Source organism: Puntigrus tetrazona, chromosome 2, assembly GCF_018831695.1.
Source record: "Puntigrus tetrazona isolate hp1 chromosome 2, ASM1883169v1, whole genome shotgun sequence".
Taxonomy (NCBI): Eukaryota; Metazoa; Chordata; class Actinopteri; order Cypriniformes; family Cyprinidae; genus Puntigrus; species Puntigrus tetrazona.
This window is the reverse complement of record NC_056700.1, coordinates 9,390,489-9,414,909: the sequence shown is the minus strand read 5'-3', so window position 1 is coordinate 9,414,909 and position 24,421 is coordinate 9,390,489. Positions and strand designations below refer to the sequence as shown.

At 37.4% G+C, this 24,421-nt stretch overlaps 1 protein-coding gene across 1 annotated transcript in view; it reads left to right on the top strand.

Moving 5' to 3' along the window:
• The window catches only part of dpydb (dihydropyrimidine dehydrogenase b), a 100,754-nt gene that overhangs the window by 31,873 nt on the left and 44,460 nt on the right, over nt 1-24,421 (top strand). The window contains exons 9-13 of the mRNA XM_043260818.1: nt 4,331-4,438; nt 4,771-4,940; nt 8,547-8,757; nt 13,141-13,325; nt 16,073-16,288. Of these exons, the coding sequence (XP_043116753.1) occupies nt 4,331-4,438; nt 4,771-4,940; nt 8,547-8,757; nt 13,141-13,325; nt 16,073-16,288 (890 nt within the window). The remainder of the gene's footprint in view (nt 1-4,330; nt 4,439-4,770; nt 4,941-8,546; nt 8,758-13,140; nt 13,326-16,072; nt 16,289-24,421) is intronic.

Below are 24,421 nucleotides of genomic sequence, written 5' to 3'. Positions count from 1 at the left end.
ATAGGTATATATAAACGTGAAATGATGACAGAATTTCAACTTTTTCAACTAATCCTTTAATGCTTGGCATTTGTGTCCGTTGAGTCATTTTGCCGTCTATTTTTATTAAAGCAAGGAAATATTGTGTGCATTGGTGTATTGATTTGATTTGAGAAATTCAAACATTCCTCGAGGGTGACTGTGTACTTTGTGCTTCTTTCTTCTCCTTATAATTAAAAGGAATACGTATCATTTATTATGTTTGAATAGCACTACTTTTTGGTAGCTAAGCTTCATTGTTATTGAGACGGGCAAGTCTCAGAACTGCTCTGGGATTTCTTTTTCTCATAAAGCAACGGCAATAAGCTGGGAATCATAAAGGAAATGATTACATTTGCGCCTCTGTGATATTTTTTCACCACTTCTCTCATGCTGTCTCTAATGTCAGCCTCTACAGTGATTGACATGCAAATGTGTACCTTTGCCTTTGAGAGAGAGAGAAATGGTTGAAAAACACTGATAAGGATGTTTCTTTTCGGCCTGTAAAAATAACCGGCGTGTTCTACGCACCTCTTTTTTGTCATTTTATCATGTGATTGCCATGTCGTACGCTCCCCGGCTCAGTAATGGCTATCATCAAAATATACATTTTTGGACCGTTGCCTTGAAAATATTGTTTTCTGTGTACACCCACCACAAAATCGTTCACAATGGAGGCAATTAAGCCCGGAATGCTTTAAGGTTAGCAGCAGTCATGTGGGTTTATCTGAAGCATTGAAAAAGATGAATGCAGCTTCTAAACTACACCATATGGGTAGGCAGATTGGTCTAGATGTTCAGTTCTAATGAATATGACTCTGAGGAGGTCTTACTGAGGTCAGCGTGTATATCATAATGTTGCATTGGTTGAGTTTCCAACAAAAGCTTATTAAATGGCAGACATTGCCTAATAAATATATTTTCTTAGATTCAATTTTTTTTTTTTTGTAAATTTCCTCAATGTCGCTTTATATTAACTTTCATTAAAAACTTTAACATTACTGCATTATGTAACGGTTACAAATCATTAGTCTGACAGCTAGGAATAGGTTCATAGTTAGAAATGTCGTTTACATTTTAAATGCTATATTTTTTAGGTATTTTCTCCAAGGACTCCCTTGAGTGCCTTCGGGGACTCCTGGGGGAAAACTCTGGATTTAAGGCAATCACTGTCAGGGAAGGATAAAACTGTCTTTTTAACTGTTTTGAGTCGTTTTAGTGCATATGGCATTTAAGCTGTTAAAGAAAGCTGTCCAAAAACTACTTTTCAACTAAAGTTGAACAGCAGATGGTATATTGGATATCAATATGTTGTGCTTTACATTTATAGCAGAACCCCAAAAAAATTGAGCTGGTTACTTTTTATTGTAGTATATTACTTCTTGGTGTTGCTGTTAGTCACACAAACTTCGATTTATGTGCTCGCTTTGGTGCTGATCCAGGAGCAGTACAAGCCAAAATCCATCTAAATCATTACGTTAATACTCAACTTCTTTTATTTTCCCCATTGGTCATGCTGTAAATAGTTAGCCTAGGAGATCACAACGGGACGCAGAAAACAAAGTGTCAAATATAAAATCTGGAAACAAATGTCTTGATCCTAATACGAAATCCTAATAAATGTAACACATGCAAGACAAAAACAGCTCCCACAGGGTTTTGAGACCCTACTTTTGTTTTAGAATTGTCAAAATCCTAACGATTTGTTTACGTCCAGGTTTAAATTACATTTAGAATCCAAGCAATATTTAATTTAAATATGTAAAAACAAAAATACAGAGGCATGGGTTTCCGTATATCAGAGTATGGCAGTTGCCTTACCCTAGCCCAGTCAGGTGTGCTGTGAAAAATTATCCACACTTTATACATTCATCATTATTATTTTAAATCAGAGGTTTTTAAAAAAATGCTTCCCAATGACAATCATTAAAAAGAGCTTGTCAGTAAAACTTTGTAGTGCCATTGGATCATCAATCGTAACTTCACCCCGCCTCCTTTCAAACTGACGCGACGAGAACAAGATGTTTGAATAGCACAGCATTTCTCTTACTCAAACACTATATATGTCTGGAAAGGCTAATGTCTTTGTGTGTTTTAAGAATGGAGAAGAAGTAGGTTACTTACGGTCTATCTAACTCAGGAACGCATGGGCGCTTCATTTGAGATTTTGGCTAAGTGTAATAAACAACAAGAAAAACTAAACGCCCATATAGCTACAATAAAGGTTGCGGCCTATAACCTGTAAAAGCTGATGAATGCCTATAATATACGATGCACTTGCTGCCTCAGATAACTACAGCCGTTTCACCGAAAGACAACACACTCCATCTTCGTAACTCACTAGTCAAAAACCTTGTTAAGTCCATTTGAGCTTGATTTCTATATAACGTTCCATATAATATCCAGTGATGCAATATCCTACCAATGCTGACGACTTTTTTCCCCCTCTCTATGTTTTCCCTTCCCCGTATTTCAGCGTATTCCCCTCAAGCCATACCCTATGGTTTGGCGAAATGCCACCACTGCTACAGATACTCTTTAAATAGGCTATCTTTCATCAATACTGACATTAAAACACATTTTAGGCTTAATAATAAGAAATATTCGCCGCGCACGAGTACTACTCCACATAAAGATATTATATAATATTTTTTATATCTTGAGCAATATGTTAATAGATTTGGACTATACTTAGTATGAAAAAATTTTATATATATTTGGGTAATGATTTGAGCACATTTGCTACACACATACGTATGTATAGATTGCATGGACTGAATATGTTCTTTTTCTTTGGCTCATCTCAAATCATGCTGGAGAACGTTAAAGTGGTTGCTATATTTAAGTACCAAATATGGGCTTTTTCAAAACAGTTTTTAAATAGATGGGAGAGGAACTCGCAAAACACCTTCAGGGTTCCTTGCAAGATTTCATTTCTAAAACTACATCTACTTCTCTACTTACCTTTCCTCTAAAACCATTACCAGTCTGTGAATCACAGTATTTCTCTTCGGCTCCTGCAGTTGCTTAATGCATTATAGGCATACGGGAAAAGACTAGTATTTCATTTGTGCATGGATTTGATCTGAGAAGTGTCAAATGGTGCTACGAAGCAACTGCTCTTAGCCGGTTCAAGGCAAAATTACATTTTTAGACGTCTCTCAGCTGCACGACTTTGTGAATTTAACCATTATCCTTATGTTGCCTTGTATGGAGCGCCTACGCTCTTCGGAACAGACTTTAAATAGCCTATAATGATGGGAAAGAAGTACAGGCAATATTTTGTTTGTACCTGGAGCATCTGTGAACTTCTAGTTACCTCCTGCATGTCGTACATGTTATTCTGTTCTTTGTTGCTTCAGCGTACAAAGTTTTCGTCTGTTGCTTTAAGGTAAGCAATGGCTTTTTCCCTCCCATCGCAAGCGAGGCCTTCGTGTTCATCGCTCAAACGGTGATGATGGGCATAATGAGATAGAGATTGATAGCCTCCATCACGCAGTACATCCTTGGGGTGCGTGCCAGCCATAATAGACAGATTTGAAGTGACAGGGGGTTAAGTATCCCTTAGATCCATTTCTGTTTGCCCTTTGTCTTATCGACATACTTCTTAAGGAAGCCGCCTGCCGTTGCTCTAGTTCATTATTATACGTTACATGTCTGCGGAGGACAGAATTCCAAACAAACTCTATTAGATCATTGATTTATATTCAGTTGCTAAAGTGCGTTTATGCTCTGTAGTTACAGTTAATGTTTGTACTAATAATGTTGATATCAGCTGCACAAATCATGACTTCGCGGAGGTTTTAACACGGGTCGTTTGCCCTGCTACAATATGCCAGATGCTCTGCGAATATTAATGTTCATGGACGTCGTGCACCAATTTTATTTTGAGGGAGCACAAGTAACAGTTGCAACTCACATGGTGGAGTTGAGGTTCCGTTTTAGTTTGGCATAAAATAATAAATAAAGTACGCATTATTACATGCAAGTAACACTAAGCTAAACCCTAATCTTAACCCTAACCATAAAGCAAGTACATGCAGTTAATGTATGTAATGTATAATTGCACTGTAACAAGAGCATATTAAAATAAACTGTAAAATATTATATTATAATGTAGTTGTATTATAATGCTATGCATGTATAGATGGAAGAAAATGGATGCTGTTAATTGGATAACGCTGCTAAGACTCTTATTGATACAATCAGACATTACATGTACATTTATATCGAACATTGCACATTGCATCCAGGTGCATTCATCCTAACACACAATGTATATTCTTAATTATTGTTTTTTCATGCTGGACAGGTCTTCCACAAGCCAACAGGGACAAGATCTTTGAGGGCTTGACCACAGAACAGGGATTTTACACATCAAAGGATTTCCTACCCTTGGTTGCAAAGGCCAGTAAAATAGGTAGGCTACTGAAAGAGACTCCAGTTTATATTCCTTTCACGTGGTGCGACGTTAAAGATTTATTGTGAATTTACAGTATACCTTCGGATACCGGCTGCTATCATTTCACAGTAATTTAACTTTACATATTTCCCATTGCGTTCTCTTGTAACAATATTACACTGACTGGGAAACAAAACACAACTCTCCTGAATTGTTCTCTGTTGTGGAATTCAGTGGTCAAACTGTTAGTTTCTGTTAATGATATTTGAATCTCAATGCGCAGAATCTTGCTTACAATTTGTGCTATTTGTTGTGTTTTTGCTTTTCTGTGGCACGTGTGTCTTTTGCAGGCATGTGTAATTGCCGTACGCAGCTGCCAAAGCTGCATGGGAATGTGATCGTCCTAGGCGCAGGAGACACAGCATTTGACTGCGCCACCTCTGCTCTCCGCTGTGGAGCTCGGCGAGTCTTTGTGGTCTTTAGAAAGGGCTTCACTAACATTCGCGCTGTTCCAGAAGAGGTAAAAAAAAAATCTGTTCAGCAGCACCTGCAGCCAGTGATAAATTCCTATTGAAAGAACAGCTGTAAACCCCACGTCCATAAGAAGACATTATCTCTTTTTGTTTTAAATTACATTTTGTGTTGGTTTTGACTTTTTTTTTTTGTTTGTTTGTTTGATTTTTTTTTTGGAAATCTGGCAAACCCTCTCTCCATCTCTACTGCTCACTCAAATCACGAGTACATGACAAATTATTAATAAATATCAGGTTATGGTGTACATATATAAACTCTTTTACGCAAAGAAGTATTCTTGAGTATCTATTAATTTATTTAGCATAAAATTTCAATAACAATAAAAAAAGCTCTTTATAGCCGAAGTACAGTATGTAATATCTATTTGTGTGTGCGGTTTTTTGTGTATCTGTTTTTTTGGCTTGATCACAGTGTTGTGACTGAGCTTCCTGTTTGTTTGCAGTGTTTAAAAGTGCATTATTATTACTATTATGCTTAATAATTGGTCAGTTGCACAGAAATAGCACAGTTCACCTTTAAAATGACCTTGTCTGGCACCCCACAGACTGTTGCATAAAACCATAAAATAATGAAAATGATTCCCAAATGAACATAATGTATTCAAGGTAATGTAAAAAGTGAAGTTATATTCATTATCCACCTTTCCACTACAACTTGCCCAATTGAGGATGTAGCCTAGTTTCGAAAGCCATTGTCTCAGTTATTACTGATATTTTGCAAAATTCTGTCTGTAATGTGGAATAGTTACATGAAATATTAATCGTTTCGAATGAAACCTTATCAAAGTTAACACAGCTAGCCGTAGATTACACAACAGACAGTCGGAATAAAAGCGATAAAAGTCAGCTGAGAAAAACTGAATGGCCTTCCTTAATGGAGTAAGCTGACAGTAAAAAGATTCTGAGTAAAATCTCTCTGATAACTGTTCTGAAATCTAGTGTATGATCTGGAGATAAAAGTGGACCTTTCGCTGTAATGTGGACATCTGATATAAAATAAACAATTTAAACACTTTAACTTTTCAAATAAAAGAACAAATGCACATGAAAAAGATGTATGAACCAATTCTGCCTCTATTTCCTATACATTTTTTTTTTTCACTAACATTATATACAATGGATATACTTTAATACACATAACTGAATATACAGTATTATTTATGAGACATATGAATCAATTTTCTGTATTATATAGGATACATATATTATGTTATATTATTTAAAAAACAGTAATGTAGTTAAATGGTGATAGAAAAATACAGCTTTGTGAGGGGAATTTTTAGTACTGTATATGTGCGTACTGTTAAGACTTGAACAGAGGTTAGTCTGTCAAATCATCTGTGAAAATGTTTATTTCTACCTTCACTTTATGCTTACTAAATCGTACTTTTCTTTAGTTTATACAGTTTGTATGTCTATACTTTACCTAGTGTCTGCGTTAGCTGATGTCAAACACAACTGGTATTAAACATAAAAAGGCTTTCCCATCTCAGAGAAAAAAAATAAAAATAAAATTGGATTAAAAGCAGTTGAAAAAGAGTTTGGCAGGAAAAAAAGTGAGAGAAGTTTCTGTAAAGGTGACCATGTTGAGCTTTATATAATAAGATTTATTTTTTCTGTGGAGCTTTTTAACAAAGTAATTAAGACATATTCTTTTCTCAATGACAACTGTTGCAATGCTACCATGGCAACAGTGACAAGAAAGTTAAACTTAGAAATGTGTAACTACAGCAACTATTAGCTCTCCCTTTGCTCTGTGAACGTTCAAACAGGGGTGTGCTAAAGCACCACGGCCATAAATTAAGCCTCTTCATAATGGAGGGATTTTTTTACAAAAAGTGTTAGTTTTAGTTTTACTCTCAGTTCATGTACGTTTAAAGAATTTAGCAGACTCTTATTATCCAAAGCGATTTACAAAAAGCTCTTTAGCTTGACGCATGAGACCATTGTGATCAACAGATGGTAAGCATACAGTTTAGCACATTATCAGCTAGGAGAATAAATTATTTGTATACAAATACAAACAAGTGCTTTCTAGTAGAAATAAAGCTGCTATATACATACAATAAAACCTAGTCAAATAAACAAGACACTGTTTGGTTTTATTTTTAAATACTATAATATATCTGAAACTTTATTTGCAATTTCAAATGTCAGTGTGCAATGGAGTAAATTGCTGTGTAGGTTACGATGATGGGGGTTGACGTGCGGGCAATGTACAAATAAAACCTACAGCGATGTTCCCTGGTAAGATAAGGGCTGACTCTATGTGTCTTGACTGTGGTTAGTTTATGTGGTGCAAATGACAGGTTCTTGTCCATTGCGGCATCAGGGTTCTTGGCTTTCTGTGTGGGTGAGATGGTGGAGTTGTTGTTTATTGAAATGACAAGGTCTTGGCAAGGGTGGATTTTAGATGGGATGCACAGAAGCTTTTTTCTTTCTTTTTTTTAGCTTCAGAAGACAACTGTCATCTAGGTAGGAATGCTAGCCAGACATATGGTGATTTGTGAGAAACATGGTTGTCAAAGGGTAGGAAAATGAGAATTAATTGATTATCTGCTCAATTAAAAATATAGTTAAAGCCAAGAGAGGTGTAAAGGATGTGGTCTGATGTGGTCTCAGTATAGAACCCTGTGGAACTCCGGTGGGTTTGGTGATGAAGTGGGTCCTTCCCATTATATCTAGTGGGTTCTTCTCTGAGGGTATGATAAAAAAGTGAGTGCAGTCCCTGTAATACAATTGCTGTTATTATGGCTGTTTTTGTGAAGTGAGCTATTTTCAAACCAATTTTCATCAATGAAGTTGTTCTTGCAGGTGTAGTCTGGGATATGCTTGATCACAGCAAATTGTTGTGGTTATACAGTTCTCTTGCTTCCCAATGGACAAAAAATAAATAATCATAAATAAGAAAAAATGAAACAATGTTTCTATCAGAACAGACTTGTCACCCAATTTGGGGTCGCTACCTACCAGTTGAGAACTATTGCATTTCACTGTTGAGAAAGGGCAGTAAAGATTCCCATAACCTGTCAGGTGTCCATGACTACAAACCGATGTGAAGAGGACCTGAAGTTAGAAAGGTCAGGTGATGGTGGAGGTGATGAAAAAGAATGTAAGATAAACTAAAAGATTGTTGAAAAGGAGGTTAAAAGTGAATGTAGGGGGGGTTTTGGACTTGTGAACCTGGTCAGTGGTTTATACTGGAGTGTTTTATTGGAGATTCTAAAGGGGAAAGAAGCGATGAACTGGAAAAGATATCAGGATATACAGTGGAAGGAGTAGGATAAGCTGGAGGTTTAAGTAGAGAGAAGAAGATACAAAAATGCTTTCTGGGATTTGAAACTTGGCTTTGTAAAAACTTTTAGGAGATTTTCACTGGGAAGATTTGGGTCTCCAAATAAATGGTACGGCTGATGCTGTCTGTAAGCAAGCTTGGGAAGATGTTGAGGTTTTTGTGAAGTTTTCGAAGTTGCCAATACTTTAATTTTAGTGTCCTGACCTAAAGATGAATACATGAAGTTCACTGTGCTTTTAAGCATTTCTAATGTTAACGATTAGGATCACCTGCTTGTCTTTTGATTTCTGTTTTAAAGATGGAGGTCGCCAAAGAGGAAAAGTGCGAGTTCCTGCCCTTCCTGTTCCCCCGTGAGGTAATCAAGAAAAATGGACGTGTTGTAGGCCTGCGTTTTTGCCGCACAGAACAGCAGGATGATGGGACCTGGATTGTTGATGAGGAACAAATAGTTCATCTCAAAGCAGACTTCATCATCAGCGCCTTTGGTTCCATGTTGAATGATCCAGAAGGTAAGGTCGGGGCTCAGCCTCATGACTCAGAAAGGACACTAGCTGTAGTTAGTAGTAAAGCTTATATGGATTTATATTTATACATTTTTGCTCCTTTTTAAAACAGCAACTGTTGTATGTAGTAATAATTACTTTTCTTATCATGCTCTAACTGTGCGTTTTCTGGGCACTCAAATGAACGATTCCAGTATATATTGTTTTGTTTTGCACACTGGACCAGTTTCTAATGTAGTTTAAAGGAGCACATGTTGGCTTACCTGTGGTCCATGTGAAAGATTTCCCCAGCGAGCCATCACAGAATCCAGACTGTTCTCTCGTCAATAAGCATTCAGCACCGCCCCACTTATCTTTCCTTAGCAGATTTTAGTAGCCACAGCGTGATAACCATCACTCTGAGGGAGAGGCAGGAGATGATAAGACCCTCAAAACGAGAGCCTTGTTTCATTATGGGAATCCTTTATCAATCCACCATCACAAATACAACCTTATTTCAACAGATTAGCCAAAAACATCAACCACACATTCAGATATTATGTCTGGATCACATATTCTGTGCTCCTTCACTATATTAACAAAGGTCTTTTTGCTTAATCTTTATAATAATATATATTTTATTGCATTTTTGACATTTTTATATTTATTATATAATTGATATTAAAAGGGCTATTAAACATTTAAATCCTCAAATCACTCATAACAAATACCAAAATGGCAGTTTTTATTTTTAACTTTCTTCCTACTTACTTACTAGATTTTACTAAATCTAAATATCTATACTGTTTTTCACATTTTAATATTTATAAATTTTATATTAGTCACAAAGGCAAGACTCAAGACCAGTGTTTTTAATCATTAACAAGGCCTAAAAAAAAAAAAAAAAAAAAAAAAAAATTTGATAAAGAATGTAACTTTACCTAAATTTAACTTAACAGATTGAAAATGTCTTAGTATTTGGTTTGTATGATTTGCTTTAACGATCAAAGAGTTTATTTAGTGTATATAAGGGTATATTTAATGCTCATTTGTTTTATTTTTTGCATGCTAAAACTGTTTATTTCCAGGTTTAAATTAGATTTTAAATCCCAGATGTGGCCTCAGACTTTTGTACCTTGCTGCATTTCTTTGTGTCTTTTTGGCGGCGCACATTCACCAAGCTATTTTTCACCTCCTCATGATATTTTTTTCTTTACTTAGCGTTTTGTTGTCCCAGTGTTGTTGCTCTCTAGCGAACCTGTCATCCATCCTAAACACTGTAATGTCTCTGAGCAGAGAGTCGTTTCATCACCGGCTTGAAGCTCAGAGATAGCAAGCTTATAAATGCCACTCACTCCCCGCACCTTGCCCAAGATATGAATTACTTATCCACTCCAATGGCCGGCAGAGCCGACAGAAGAGGGTTGTGTTGCAGCGTGAGAGAAGAGAAAAGCTGAGATAGTGAGAATTTCTCCCCTTGCAATCTTGGGTGGGCAGGCTGGTTGGTGATTATATCACCACTGGCCAGCGGGATGAGCAGCTGACTGGCTACTTTTACCACTGTGGGGACCCTTTGCTGGACCCCATGAAGCATGGCGTTGTCTGTATTTAGGCCCCTAGGCCTCAAAGCAATGCAGTTTTGAGACATGCTCACAGTTAAATGAGTAGTCCACCAAAAAAAAAAAAAAAAAAAAAAAGTCTGTCATCATTTTCTCCCTCTCAAGTCATTCTGATCCTGTAAGCTGTTTTCTTTTATGAAAGTCAAAAGTGCAAGACTCAAGACCAGTGTTTAACTAAAACTATTTAAAAAAATATTTGTATTTGAAATAAATAATCAAATAAAATTGAAATATTTGTTGTAGAATGTAGAAGAAATGCTGACTTTCCAACTAAATGAAAAGGTTGTATCAAAGTATTAAAATTACTAAAAGGAAACTGTAATGCGAATAAAAATAAATGAGAAGGAAAAAATGCTCAAAAAAACGTAAAATTTCAAAAGCACATAGCAAAAAGGGTTGATTAAAGGTAATTACAATGTGCTTACCCAAAAAAGTACTGGTAATATAAGGTCACTACATGGGGTAGGGTTAGATTCAGTGTTAGTACCTAGGTATTACCTAGCTATTTTAGTTACTACAATAACTACGTAGTATGCACACAAGGAACAAAAACCTGTATTAAATAATGATCTGTATTAAAAAAATAAGATAACACAGGTACAGATGAACATTTTGGTCATTAATCACAGATAGTTCTCTTCTCCATTGAACTCCACTGAAGATCTCCAGTTCATTGAGTCGGTGAACTAAGCTTGAGAACTCATTTGACTCATCCGATATTTGCATTTTCAGTGATGCATTCTGCATTCTCACTTTCATCTTTTGTTTCCTGTAAGCTGTTGCATTTCTTCAAGCCAGTGTCTTCCTGCATGTATTTCACACAGCGGTGTGCATTCCATCTTCTAATGGAGCTTGGCAATGAGCAGTTGTATGAGAAGTTACTCTGGAGACTACTACTGGATTCTGAGAGGAGGCCATTTCATTTAAGGGGAAGATCTCAGGAGTCCCTTAGATTTGTCACACTCCACAGCTCGCGCGTGTGTGCATGAGACAGACAGACAGAGAGAGAGAGAGAGAGAGAGAGAGAGGAGGAGGGAAACAAACAGGAGGGTGTGAGGATGTGTTTTTGCTTTTTTTTTTTGCTGAAAGTGATGAGGCCGGCAGTCTTCATGATCACTGGAGCGTCAGGCGAGGAAAGCTGACGGAGGGACCAGGGGATTGGTCTTGAAAAAAAGGAAAGGGAAAATATACTCAACAATAACAGCCACAGCAAAAGCATCAACAGGGCCGTCAGGGTTACAAATTCCTCTGCTTGTCTCAGGCAGGAATCCGGAGGGACTGTCATTTCTTCCTCCATCAAAGACATGTCTTCATTTTTCAGCTTAAACAATATCCAGCAGTCACTAAGTGAACAGTTATGTGTCCTCAGTGGCACCGAAAAGTATTTGGACACTTAAAGATCCTATAAAATCAAAATCTAAGTTTTGAATATGTCTGGCAGGCTGGGTTTACGTGATTCTTTTTTTACTCACGTGTGTGTAAACACAAAAATCGCCTTTTTTCGCATACATTTTGAGATGCATCCAAATATGGTTTTAAATCAGACACCAACGGGTAGTACACCTACACGTAAACATATAAATCCCATTCTTATTGGAATTTCAAGCCATTGAGATGTAGGTAAAATAACTCAAGAAGACTACTTTTATTTTACCCACTGGCAAATGAGAATGGTATATGCAGCATAATCATATCTGATGTAAATTAAAGTCAGAGTCATCTGATAAAAAGTTGTATTAAATATTATTATATATGGGTGTTTAAAACCTGAAGTTCAACCGTGCCATTAAAAGTGATCACAGTGAGACTATTCTAAGTCAGATATCAGGTTTGTGTGATGTAAAACAGATGATACAAAAAGATTTATATGACCAACAGATCAGATCTGTGCAATTAAGCATAGCAGCTTCAGATTTGAAGACATGTAATTGCTAGCGTATAGAATTAATATGTTGAAAAACGGAGCTTAATAAGGATTTCTTAATTACAGATTTCTTTACAATCAAAATCCCAAAACAATGAGAATGAACAAAAGAAAATCGAAGAATCTGTACGAATGCCACTGCATTTGATAACAAAAACAAGTGGCATTTTTTGAAAAACAAAAGACAACGGACACATTTTTCTCGCAAGGCATTTGACAAGAACAAACAAGAAAAAAATGTTTGTTGAGTTGTCGACCGTAAGTGGACCGTTAGTGGAACATGTTCAGAGTGAATGTGAACTACACATGTGGTTACTTTGCTTGGACACCTGTGTGACCGTGAAGGGAAATAACTGCATACATCCTTTAAAAAGTCCTTGGATATGTCTGAATGCTGAAAAAAAAAAATCAGTCTGTGTAGGTTGTCAGAACAAGTCTGAATTCAGTTTTTGTGCAACATCCTGTCTATTAAAGTGCTATCGGAGCTGCCTATGATATCCCTCAATACTGTGCAAGTGAATTGATAGTTTGTGAAAAAATATGAGGAGTGTATGAGGAGTGAATGTATCATGAATTTATATATTTATTTCATGCAAATATATTATAAATACATTTGCATAAAATCCCCTGCAATTCTACTTTAAGTTTACTAAACTACTATACTTACATTGGAACAGCTACTTTTGTCTCGAAGTTCAACTAAACATATGGTGAAGTATATTTGATTATGCTAAAGTGGAAATATTGCAAGTATAATTCAGGTGCATCTTTGCAGGGTGCCCTGACATATTATCCAAAAAGTTGTTTAAGTCTATCTTTGATACACTCTAACCACTCCGATCTCTTTAATATTATGTGCTGGAACAGTAAAGAAGGCCCTGGAACCAGTAAAGCTGAACGGATGGGGGACACCTGAGGTGAACAGCGAAACCATGCAGACCAGTGAACCCTGGGTGTTTGCCGGCGGAGACATCGCCGGCTTGGCCAACACCACCGTGGAGTCTGTCAACGATGGCAAACAAGCTTCCTGGCACATCCACAAGTACATCCAGGTGGGCTCTCCACTCAATCCATCTCATTCTGCATTTGGACGTCTTACACAACATACTTAGTGTTTGGCCACAGTTGTGTAGCTCTGAGAGCCTGCTTCACATTATGTGTCAGTGCCAGCAATTTTCAGCATTAGTGTAGCACTCAAAGTTTTACGCTCACAGTTTTTATAGCGAGGGCATTATTCCACAGGGACTTTTTTTTTTTCTCAGGGTGACATCTTGAGTGCTTTTTGGCTTCGACACTCAAACAGTAGAAGTTTCTTCCTTGGTTTTCCTAGCAGAAGACTATTTTCTGTGATATCGCACACAGACCTAAGCGGCAGCATAAAGAGAAGGTTCACGCAGAGGTTAATCGCTAATGTAACTGTGGCCAGAGGAAGTCACGCTGAAGTGTTTGTTCGGCAAATCCATTTTCCCAACCAAAACCATTCTGTAATTTTGGACTACAGAGAAAGAGCTGTACAAATATTTGCTAATGGGTTCAGCGGTTCAAGATCACGTAAATGATTGGAAGATAAGATCACGTTTTGTTGTGGGTGTTGTGTTTAAATTTTGGTTATTGGGCTTGTTTTTCTTACTTTTTAGCTTGCAAAAATGTTTCTGTGCTAGTAGGGGAGACCGGAGGCAGTTGTAACACGATAAATTTCCTCAGTCACAAACAGAGTAATGAAACTTACTCAGCACATGCTCAGTACAGTCTTTGCCTCTGCCGGAGAAAAATAAGTGCCATCATTTCAACTTCTGAGAAACTGTCAACACAAAATGTTTTTATGGTGTGAAAGTGTATTCGTTCAGAGTCATATGTAATAGATGATGAAACTCAAATTATTTGATTTGATTATAGATGATCCATATTATTTATAATTGTATGTGCATGTGATCATGTATGTTCATTCGCCAGCAGCTTTATTAAGTATAATTTTCTAGGTTGGGCCAACTTTTGCCTTAAAGGAATAGTTCACGTTCAGAATGTTTCATAGATAATTCACTCACCCCCTTCTTTCTTCAGTTGTCAAAAAATTGGTTTTGGTGGAAACATTTCAGGAATTTTCTCCACATGCATAGACTTCAATAGTGCCCCTGAAATTGAACTTGAAAATGTAGTTTAAATACAGCTTCAAAGGGTTCTCAACCAAGAAAGAACGGTCTTATCTAATGAAACAATTGTTTATTTTCAAAAAAAAACCTTTTACATACTTTTTACATACCTCATCTTTTTTAGCTCTGTGTGAGCTCTGTGTTTTTCAGTTCAAGACAGTTAGGGTAGGTCTACAAACTCCCATCATTTTTTCTTTCTCGGCTAGGATCGTTTAGAGCTCTTTGAAGCCACATTTAACCTACATTTTGGAAGTTCAAACTGTATTCCTGAAATCTTTTCCTCAAAAATCATAATTTCTTTATGACTGAAGAAAAAAAGAAAGACAAAAACATCTTGGATGACAAGGGGTAAGTAAATTATCTGTAAATTGTTGTTCTGAAAGTAAACCACTCCATTAATATTTCATATCAGGCTGTGTTTACATTGGCACAAAAAACGTTTTGCTCACATCTGACATAAATCGGAATTTGTTGTACACATAAATCCGCATGAGATCAAATTTTTTCACATCTGATCTGGGCCACTTCCAAATGTGGATTTTAATTTGACACATATTCGATGTCTGCACTTCCGACTTATGTCTAAATGCACATATCTGATACCCTGCAGATCTGCTAATGCAAAGGTTATGGGCTAATGCGATTGCCCATAAAGACAGCTTTAATACAGGCTTATGTTATTGATGCAGGAACTTTATATGTATTAATTAAAGTTTTAAATTTTCAGCACCTGCCCCGTCATTTTATAAATACAATAGCTTTGCCACTGAAACCTACATATTTCTCACCATGATGTGATAACGTTGCTGTTTTTGTAATCAAACGAACAACTTTCACTATAGGCTAAATACTCGTTCTTTTTCTCCCCACTCTCTCTCTCTCGTTAATTCATTCAAATTCATACAATTTTATAGCCACACTTTTCTAAAGAATTCTACCGCGAGCTGTAGATAAACAAAACAATGAAAATGACTGAATCAAATGTGACAAAAATGAGACAAATAAAAATTACCTTTATTTTCCGGTCTTTATACGTTCAGTCAGATTTTGTGCTGCAGAACGTCCATGACAGCTTTTGTCAATGCTGGGTAATAACAAAGGCCACTCAACGTGAGTTATATAAATCATTTTAATAGCACAGCCATTCAGAACCCGAGGGTCTATCGTGTTCATAGTAAAGCCATCACTGAAAATCATTTTGTGTGGGAACTAATGCAAACATCTATATCAGTCCAGAGATATTCAAACTAGCCTGTCTTGGCATCAGGAACCATGATGTTCTTTCTTTCTTCTCCAATCTGATGCTCAGGTCATAAACATTATAGAGGTAATTTAAATTAATTCAGCCCTTGCAGTATATATATATATATATATATATATATATATATATATATATATATATACAGTGGTATGTAATATAAATATTTAAATTAATAAAAAATGTCATTTAGGTTCAACCTAGACCATTCCTTTAAACACTCAACTGCAAAAAAAAAACCCAAAACAAACGAAAAAACAAAAAAAACAAGTCAGTATGATTATTTCCTTTGAGATGTATTTTTTTGTGCACGTGTGTATTTACTTTTTTATTTGTGATAGCAACGCAGGCACAAGAAGTAATGGTTCATGTGTGTGTGTTTTCTCTGCAGTCTCTTCATGGTAACACAGTAAGCACCACTCCCAAACTGCCCTTGTTCCACAGCGCCATCGATACAGTGGACATCAGCGTGGAGATGTGCGGGATTAGGTTTCCTAACCCATTTGGGCTGGCCAGCGCTCCACCCACAACCAGCGCAGCTATGATCCGCAGAGCATTTGAGCAGGGCTGGGGCTTTGCCCTCACCAAGACCTTTGGCCTGGACAAGGTATATCAACAAAACACAGAAAGAAAAAAATCAACATGTAGTACGCCATAGGCTCCACATGCACTCTTCATAGGGTTTGGGTGGTGTGTTTGTGTGGGAAGCGCACACTGCATTGCAAAGTATCAGCGGAGCAAAGTCTTTCGTAGAACATCACAGAAACTGAAACCTTGGCAAAAATCCCTGAAAGGTCATAAGCACATGAAGGCACCAGCACTGGGCACTGCTAACAATAATGCAAGCCTTTCCAGCTTGTGAAACAGCTTACAGACACACACTCATACATGCGTGTGCACACACTAACACCAGCCATAATGAGCCACATTCTGGTGGCTTTCTTAAAAAAAAATCAAAACCAACAACCCTCCCATTAGGCAGCCATGCATCTGCCTTGTTAGCAATGTAACATTTGTTCTTGACAGGAGGTAAAAAAAAAAAAAAATGAAACAGGCATGAGTTGTTTATTGAACTCCAGCAGAAAATCTTTTTGTTTTAATTTACTTTCTAATTCAAGTGATGGGAAAATTAATCGGTAACATCTGTTTGTTCTGGGCTTACTGGCAGTCCTTGATTAGTGGAGCTAGAAATGGAAATAGAATAAAAAAAAAAAGAAAATGAAAGGAGAAGAGAGGCAGAGCGCAGGGTTTGAGTCGTATCAGATGTCGCCATGACAACGGCAAGAGGCGTCTGCATAGCTCTTCGATCAGAGCGTCAATTTCACAAAGAATTTAAGAAAGCAAATGACAGCGTTTAAGTGACTTCAAAGAAAAAAGTAGTGGAAGAATAAAAGAGTGAACATTTTCAAAGATTGCAGTTTCATAGGAGGAGCCTAAAAAGTTTTATCAAGTCTGAAGAAAGGAGAAAAAAAACTGAATGATTTTTAAAAATTATTAGTCTGGGCTGAATGCAGCAAAGATATTACTAAATTAATATCTCATTCTGTTGTGTCCACTGTTTGCATTCTGTGTCTTTGCTGTTGAATTGACAATCTGTTACTTTTTCCTCAAGACTAAACAATCAAAAAGAAATAAAAGCATAGAGTACTAAATAATTTGTTGTTGTTCAAAATTCACCCACCATTGGTTGGTAAACCTAAATCCCTATTTTTGCCCCTTCACTCTAAAAGTGAAACTCTTTCAGTGTCCCTTGGTAGTTTGACATATTATAGGTCATTGTGCTAGTAAAAAATAATGTTTAGAATGACAAAAGATGAAACTGTGCCGAGAATCGTTTACTTCCAGGCCTATAATCCGCCACGACTATTCAAATAGAGCGTTCAGATTAGGGAGGTTAAAAACTGGACAATAGACTATTATTTCTAAATTATGATGTCTTTTGAGGTAAAAATCTTGATAGCATTAGTAGTGGACCTCAGAGAAAAGAAGAAATTAAACCAATGTCAACAATAAACCCCAGCTAATAATTCTTTGATTCATACGCTGCAGCGGCGAGACGAAGCCATATTTCGGTACATAGAACTCATATTGCTCTCCAAATGCTTGAAAGACTGCACTGAAACACTCTCTCTGTTTCATTCTCTCTGGCAGACAGGATAAAGAAAACCCCTCAATGTCAACATGCTCTACGTGTCTCGGGCGCATTGCTGTCATTAGAACATAGGGGACTTCTTTTTAATATCCTGTTCTCCTGAGCTGCGCAAAGATGCGTCGTCCGCCGAGGACGTGCTGCATCAATACCATTCGGAAAGCCCTGTATAGGAAAATAGCCGCTTGTGTATATGTGCGCCGAATAGCTAATTTACCTAGTGCTAACAGGGGCACCCAGAAAGCAGGCGGCACTTTCATTAATTATAATTAATGAGATGCACTGCATATGTAAATGTTTTATTTTTCCCTTCTGTCTCAAGATGCGAGTCCCTCGGGAATTGGCACCACAATGGCTTGGAACGGGCCCCGGGAACGGTTTTGCATGGCAGTTAGTGGCACTTCTCTGTTATTCCTCGTCTCTGATGATCTAAGAGTCCATTGGTCCTCAGATCCACACTAGAAGGTCATGCGGTCAGATCTTAGCCATCAAACTGCGACTTGTAGAGCCGATGGCTGCTGAGATCTCAAATGGATCAGAACCTCCAGGCCCAATTAGCCTTTTAAGTCGTCTCTGTGTGAGAGACTTCGCACAGTGTCACGCTTTTCCTCCACGGTGCCGTCGCAGGCAGGCAGCCAGGAAGTGGCATGTCAGAGCGCCGGAGGGCTAAGGGGCCATCACTCAGTCAGCGCAGCGCTAATTGTACATGAGAATGAATGATGGCTGCTATTGTTCTTTTATGCGAGGTTGATTGCCTATTACTCGTGTTCTTGAGCTCACACGAGCGGTTAGCGGTATCCTGAACCGACGGATCAGCTGGTTGGAGATGATGGTAATGCCGGCTGATTTTTGATGGAGTTCATTATGCCCCTGCAGAGTCATGATGAATTTTAAAGTTAGCGAGAAAGGAGGTGAGCCAGATTTTTCGGGTGCGGAAAAATACATCTCCCTCTCGCTGACACATTCATCATAACATTGTCTGGGCCGCTCCTGACAAAGCTCCGCAGCTATACCCACTTTCCCCTCTACTGATTTAGCCGGTTGGTTATGGATCGGAGTGCAGTGCAGAGACAGAACTCGCTCGCTTCCTGCATGAGCAATAAGCCCATCCCCTGCTGTTTAAAACACATTCAATCATTGTCATAGCTCAGACAGGAGCTTATCACACCTAAGCTTTAAAACACACCACTTCAGGCTACGAGACTTAATATCTGCAGTATAAAACTGCGATGGAGGAGAAGATGAGATCCACATCTCCTAATTAGCCTCTAATTGCACAGTGCTTTGTCCAATTAAGTTAGCGTTTATAATGGTGGGTGTGAGCACATTGTGTTCTTTCTAGTCCACTCTCAAAGCTATTTGACTCATTGATCTAATCTACTTGGCAGATATTGACACGTAAGGTTTCATAAAACGTGTAATTCAATGGCTACAGTATATTCATACAATGTTTGAGACTGACAACCGCATTTATCAACATGCTTGTCACAAAAAATTGAATGCGCTCATTCATTGATGGACAACTCTCAAAAGCCGCATTCACACAGTCCGTGTTTTGGATTGACAACCATATTTACTAACATGCTTTACTCTCAAAAACTGCGTTCACACAGTTTTTGGATTGATTATTTTATTTATTAACAGGTTTCACGATTGAATGCTGCATTCACTCACTGGTTTGGATCGAAAAGCATATATACTAAGAGGTTTCGCTCTCAGAAGCTGCATTCGCACAGTCAGTGTTTGGGTTTGAAAACCAGATTTATTAACAGGTGTCACTCAAGAGCTGCGTTCACAAAGTGCTCTGAATTGAAGGTCTGATTTATCAACAGGATTCACTTCATGTTCAGATAATGCTATGTTGACGTCCAGTATTTGGGATTTAGAGCTGTATTTAATGACAGGTTTCACTCGTGCTGCAATCACGCAGCGTTTGGGACTGACAACTGTATTTAATTTTATTCTTAAATGTTACATTCCCACCGTATTTGAGATCGAGTCGTATTTGCTAACAGATTTTACTCACAAAGGCTTACTACAGTGTTTTGGATTAAGAACTTTTTTTTACTAAAACCTAAAAAAAACCATATCGGTTTGGACAGTCCAGGGAACCCTCAACTCAACTTTTTTTTTAGAAGGACAACCACAAAATATCTATTTTCTGGCATTTCCTTAACCTGAGAGTATTTGACAGCCCTAACATTAGTGACAGACCGTAAAGAACAACCCACAACTCTATATGTCAACAACATCTCCAGCACCTAGTTGTTCTTTGCTCTTCCATTTGTACAACAAATATATAACATAATCTCAAAATTCAAGCAATATTTTAAAAAAGGTTTGGTTATAGAATGCTGTTATCAGTCTCTTCCATGGCCATGTTGTGCGAGCACTCCAACCATGGCCTGTTGCTTTGTGAACATAGCCATTATGACATACACTTGTCTGACATATGGCCATTATTGAGGGAAGGTACTGACATTGCATGATGGGGTGATGGTGCCTGGAACGCTGTTCCAATTTATCTCAAAGGTGTTTAGTAGGGTTCAGCTGTGGGCTTAGAGCAGGTTTCAGCTGTGTGCTTTGAGCATGTTCGTCAAGATATTTTTCTACACCAGAGTCAAAAAGTCTTTAAGGCACCGCTGCAACCAAATTGAAAGCGGACATTTCTCTAGATTTAAGACTAGGGATTAAGACTAGCTTTCCCTGGAACATACAAAACTGTTTTGATTTAGTTAGTGGTGAAGATAGTTTGAAGAGAGACTGTGTGTCTGTTTCGCCAATCCATAGAAAACGTTCTTGACAGGCTGTAACCCCAACAGGAGCACCAGGTATTGTTGCACAGTTAGGTAGGACATCTGTGCTCTCTCTTCCGCTTCCTCACCGCTAAGGCCCTTAAAAAAACAGGCAGCCTACTCAGTCCCTCACGCCCATGTGGGCCAGCCGGAGCAGGCAGGAAATCAATGGTGGCTGGGGACAGACGGCTGCCGTCCCGCAATTAATGCCAATTTGTTATGTGCACGTATCTCTGCAGGGAGACATGGTGTGGGCGGAACTTTCCCGCACTGATTCAGCCACCTTGAGTACACAACTCTAGAGAGAGAGAGAGAGAGAGAGAGAGAGATAAAGAGTCTGTTCCCAGAGGTGAATTTAGATGGCTTTACATTCGTAGATGTTTGCATGAATATGAATGACTGCAATGAATTATTCAGATGTCTTGGCATGTTTTGTAACTCTGTACTGTTATTAACATACACTGTATTCAATGGATTATAAGTCGCTGCCACTGAGCTATAAGGTTTGCTTTGTATAGGATTGTAAATCTTGGTGACGCTTTACATTTAACTAAGTGGCATTTTTATAACTGGATGGTGGAAATGTTTAAAATTTAAAGGTTTTATTATTTCATTCCACGCAGTACCTGAGAAATGAACACTTGATGTTGCTGTTGCTAGGCTATGATACACTAGCATTCAAAAGTGATATAAATATTTATTCAGCAAGGGTGCATTAAGTTGTGAATTTTTTGAACCTTCTATTCATCAATAGAATGAATCTATTCATGAAAAGAAAAAAATATTCAACTGCTTAACACCATTACTTATTGATCACCAGTAATATCTGTTAAGCAAATCGGCATATTAGAATGATTTCTGATGGATCATGTGACACCGAAGACTCGAGCAATTGAGGCTGAAACAGGGATAAATCACATAATATTTTCAAACTATATATTTAAACACAACAGTTCATTTAAAATGTAATAATGTTTCACGGTTTTGCCGTTTTATGTTTCTCATCAAAAATGCTACTTCGATGAGCATTCGAGACTAACAGTAACATTAACAAAATGTTAATTATTTCAACCTTTTGACTGCTAGTGCATATTAAATTAGCAAATTAAAGATCAACAAAACAGCTCCATTTAGCTTGTTTCTGAGCTTGTTTCATCACTCTTTTATACCTACCATTTCCTGTTATTTTCTTTGAACTTCACTATTTAAAGGCAAACGGCAAAAATCCTTCACACTAGACACGAAGAAAAAAAACACATGACATAATACAAAAGGGGGTAGGTATCTAGAGTATCTAGAGGGCTTTTTTCATTCATTAATGTAGTACATGTATATCAATAAGCTCTATCCTCCTCTAAATTTTCTGTAGTGTCCTTGAATGTGCTTCCTAATTCGCTATCGCCCCAGGCATGCTGTATGATAGCCAATCCTTCAGCCTATAACATGTGTATCAGATGCTGGAACAACGTTCGGCGGGACTGAACGGGTGCAAAGGTGCCAAGGCCCTCATTAAAGAATGTGTAGCATGGAAAAGATTCACACGGAGATGGCTGAGGTGTGTGTGAGAAACAGTTTGGTGCAAGAGTGAAACCTGCGTGGGGATGTTAGCATGTAGCAGTTAATTTTATGTTTGTTAAATGCAGGTGTCGTGTGTGGGAAGTCTGAGTTTTATGACAGAAGAGAAAGCTTTGTAGTGACTTTTTAATCAGTCTACGTAAAGAGTGGGAGTTTTAAGCCTAACTTTTCATTCCTTACTTTGTTGCAAAGATATTTTTATGAGATGTAAATCACGTTCACTCACCTTTATAAGGCCTCGGTTCATTTTTCTCTACAGCACTTGAAGCCCTGACTTATTAACGGATGAAAATAAGCACCACGTTTTTTTTTTTTTTTTCCCAAAAGAGACACGTTTAATTATAAAACTAAATTTAATTTAAAACACAAAAGATTTTTTACTTTATTGCTCATGTGATTTCTCACATTATGTCATTTCCAACTGGTGTAAGTTTCTTTTTTCTTTAAAAAACTAAAGTTTCAAATGATAGTTTTATATGAGGAATAAGGTGAGAATTTCACATTGAACCCTTCCGTTCAGGGCTAAGCAATGAGGTTGACAATTTTGTCAATTTTAACTATTGACTAAAATATAAAAATGAATTAAAAAGCGAGTATGTGCAGTAATGCATGCTATTTTTAAATGAATATTAAAATACAATAGAAATAATTTATGTAAATAAATTCTGGACTTTTACTATGAATCAAAGCAGCTTGGACATTCATCTAAACTCCAAACGTGTTTTTCCTGAAAGAAAAGACATTTCTGGGTTTCCAAAGACAGCGAGCGTGAGTAAAATAAGAATAACATTTTTTGATGAAGTATTGCTCTAATATGAATAATAGCACAAATATTTAGATCCTTAATGAAGTCAAAATCTACTTTTAACATAGAGAACACAAAATATCCTTACACTGGTTTTTTGTTGCTAAATGTTGATTTTTTACAGACCTTGGAAATATTTCATACAAGCAGCAGTCATCTTTTTCTTAAAGGCTCTTAATGACTGAGATTGTTCCTTGTACATTCTCATTATTGTGTCCTTAGTGCTGTTCAGTGACTTCCTGCATTAATGACACTCAGTTATACCATTCAAATCTGCTTTGAAACATGTATTGACTGTATATCTTTTCAACAGCAATTTGTGACACCATCTGTGATGCTGAGATAGTACTTTCACAAAGCAATACATATTTGTGCGCAATTTTCTAGTAGTACATCATTCAAAAACAATGGAACGCTTGTTGTAAGAAACTTATATGCACAATATAACATATGACTGCACCTAAGATGAGTGTCTGATTATATAGTTAGTAAATATCAATATGAGTGCGTCCGTGTAGGTTTTTCAGCTATTGAAAAAACTCCTCAGAAAACTCGATCTATACAGTATTTGTTAAAGTGAAGTTACACAGGGACATTTACCCTCACTAAACAAACTCAAATTCCCTTCACTTCACAGAACTGAAAGCCCAGACTGCTGAACTCAGTGAAAAGCATAGAGGAACCGCTCTGTAAAATGTGAATATATCAATTAGTAAAGTGGCCATGACTGCTGAAAGTTTTGAAAGATGGTGATTTAAGGCCACAGCCTGTATACTAGACGTATAGACTTTTTCAATTAAAAAAGAAGGAATAGATTTGAAAGTCTTTTTTTATATATATATATATAAATATTTTACACTTTCTGGAACATCCATGCCACATGAATGGATCGATTTATACAAGCCTGCTCCAAAAAAAACACGAAAAAGTAGGTAAACGTTAAATGTAAAGTTTTATTTTGCCCATTTGTAGCCATTAAAGTATGGAAACATCAGCTGTACAAGCAGATGGAAAAGCAGTTACGCACGTCATTACATCAAGGCCATTTAGTTGTTCGCCACGTCACATCCTGCTTTCCCTATACATCTAATCTGCAGTCAACAACCGCGGTCTCCAAATTGTACTTCCAAGAATCTGCTTACGTAAACCAGCAGCCAGCGGTTGTGTAAGGCGTAATTGTTTTGCAATCTCCAGTCACGGTCATTCGTCCCTTGATCCGCGTCGGACCTCGGCTCAAACGCAAGGACACAGCAAAAATAATAGCAGCGGGAACGGATTGCTCTCCCTCCCTCACAGGAGTGTCAACATAATGACGGCTATAGCCGTAGAGATAATTGTGGCCGAATGCTTTCCTGTGTCAGCTTAAAAAATAGCTAGACTGTTTAAATGGCAGGCAGACTAATATTTAACCGGAGA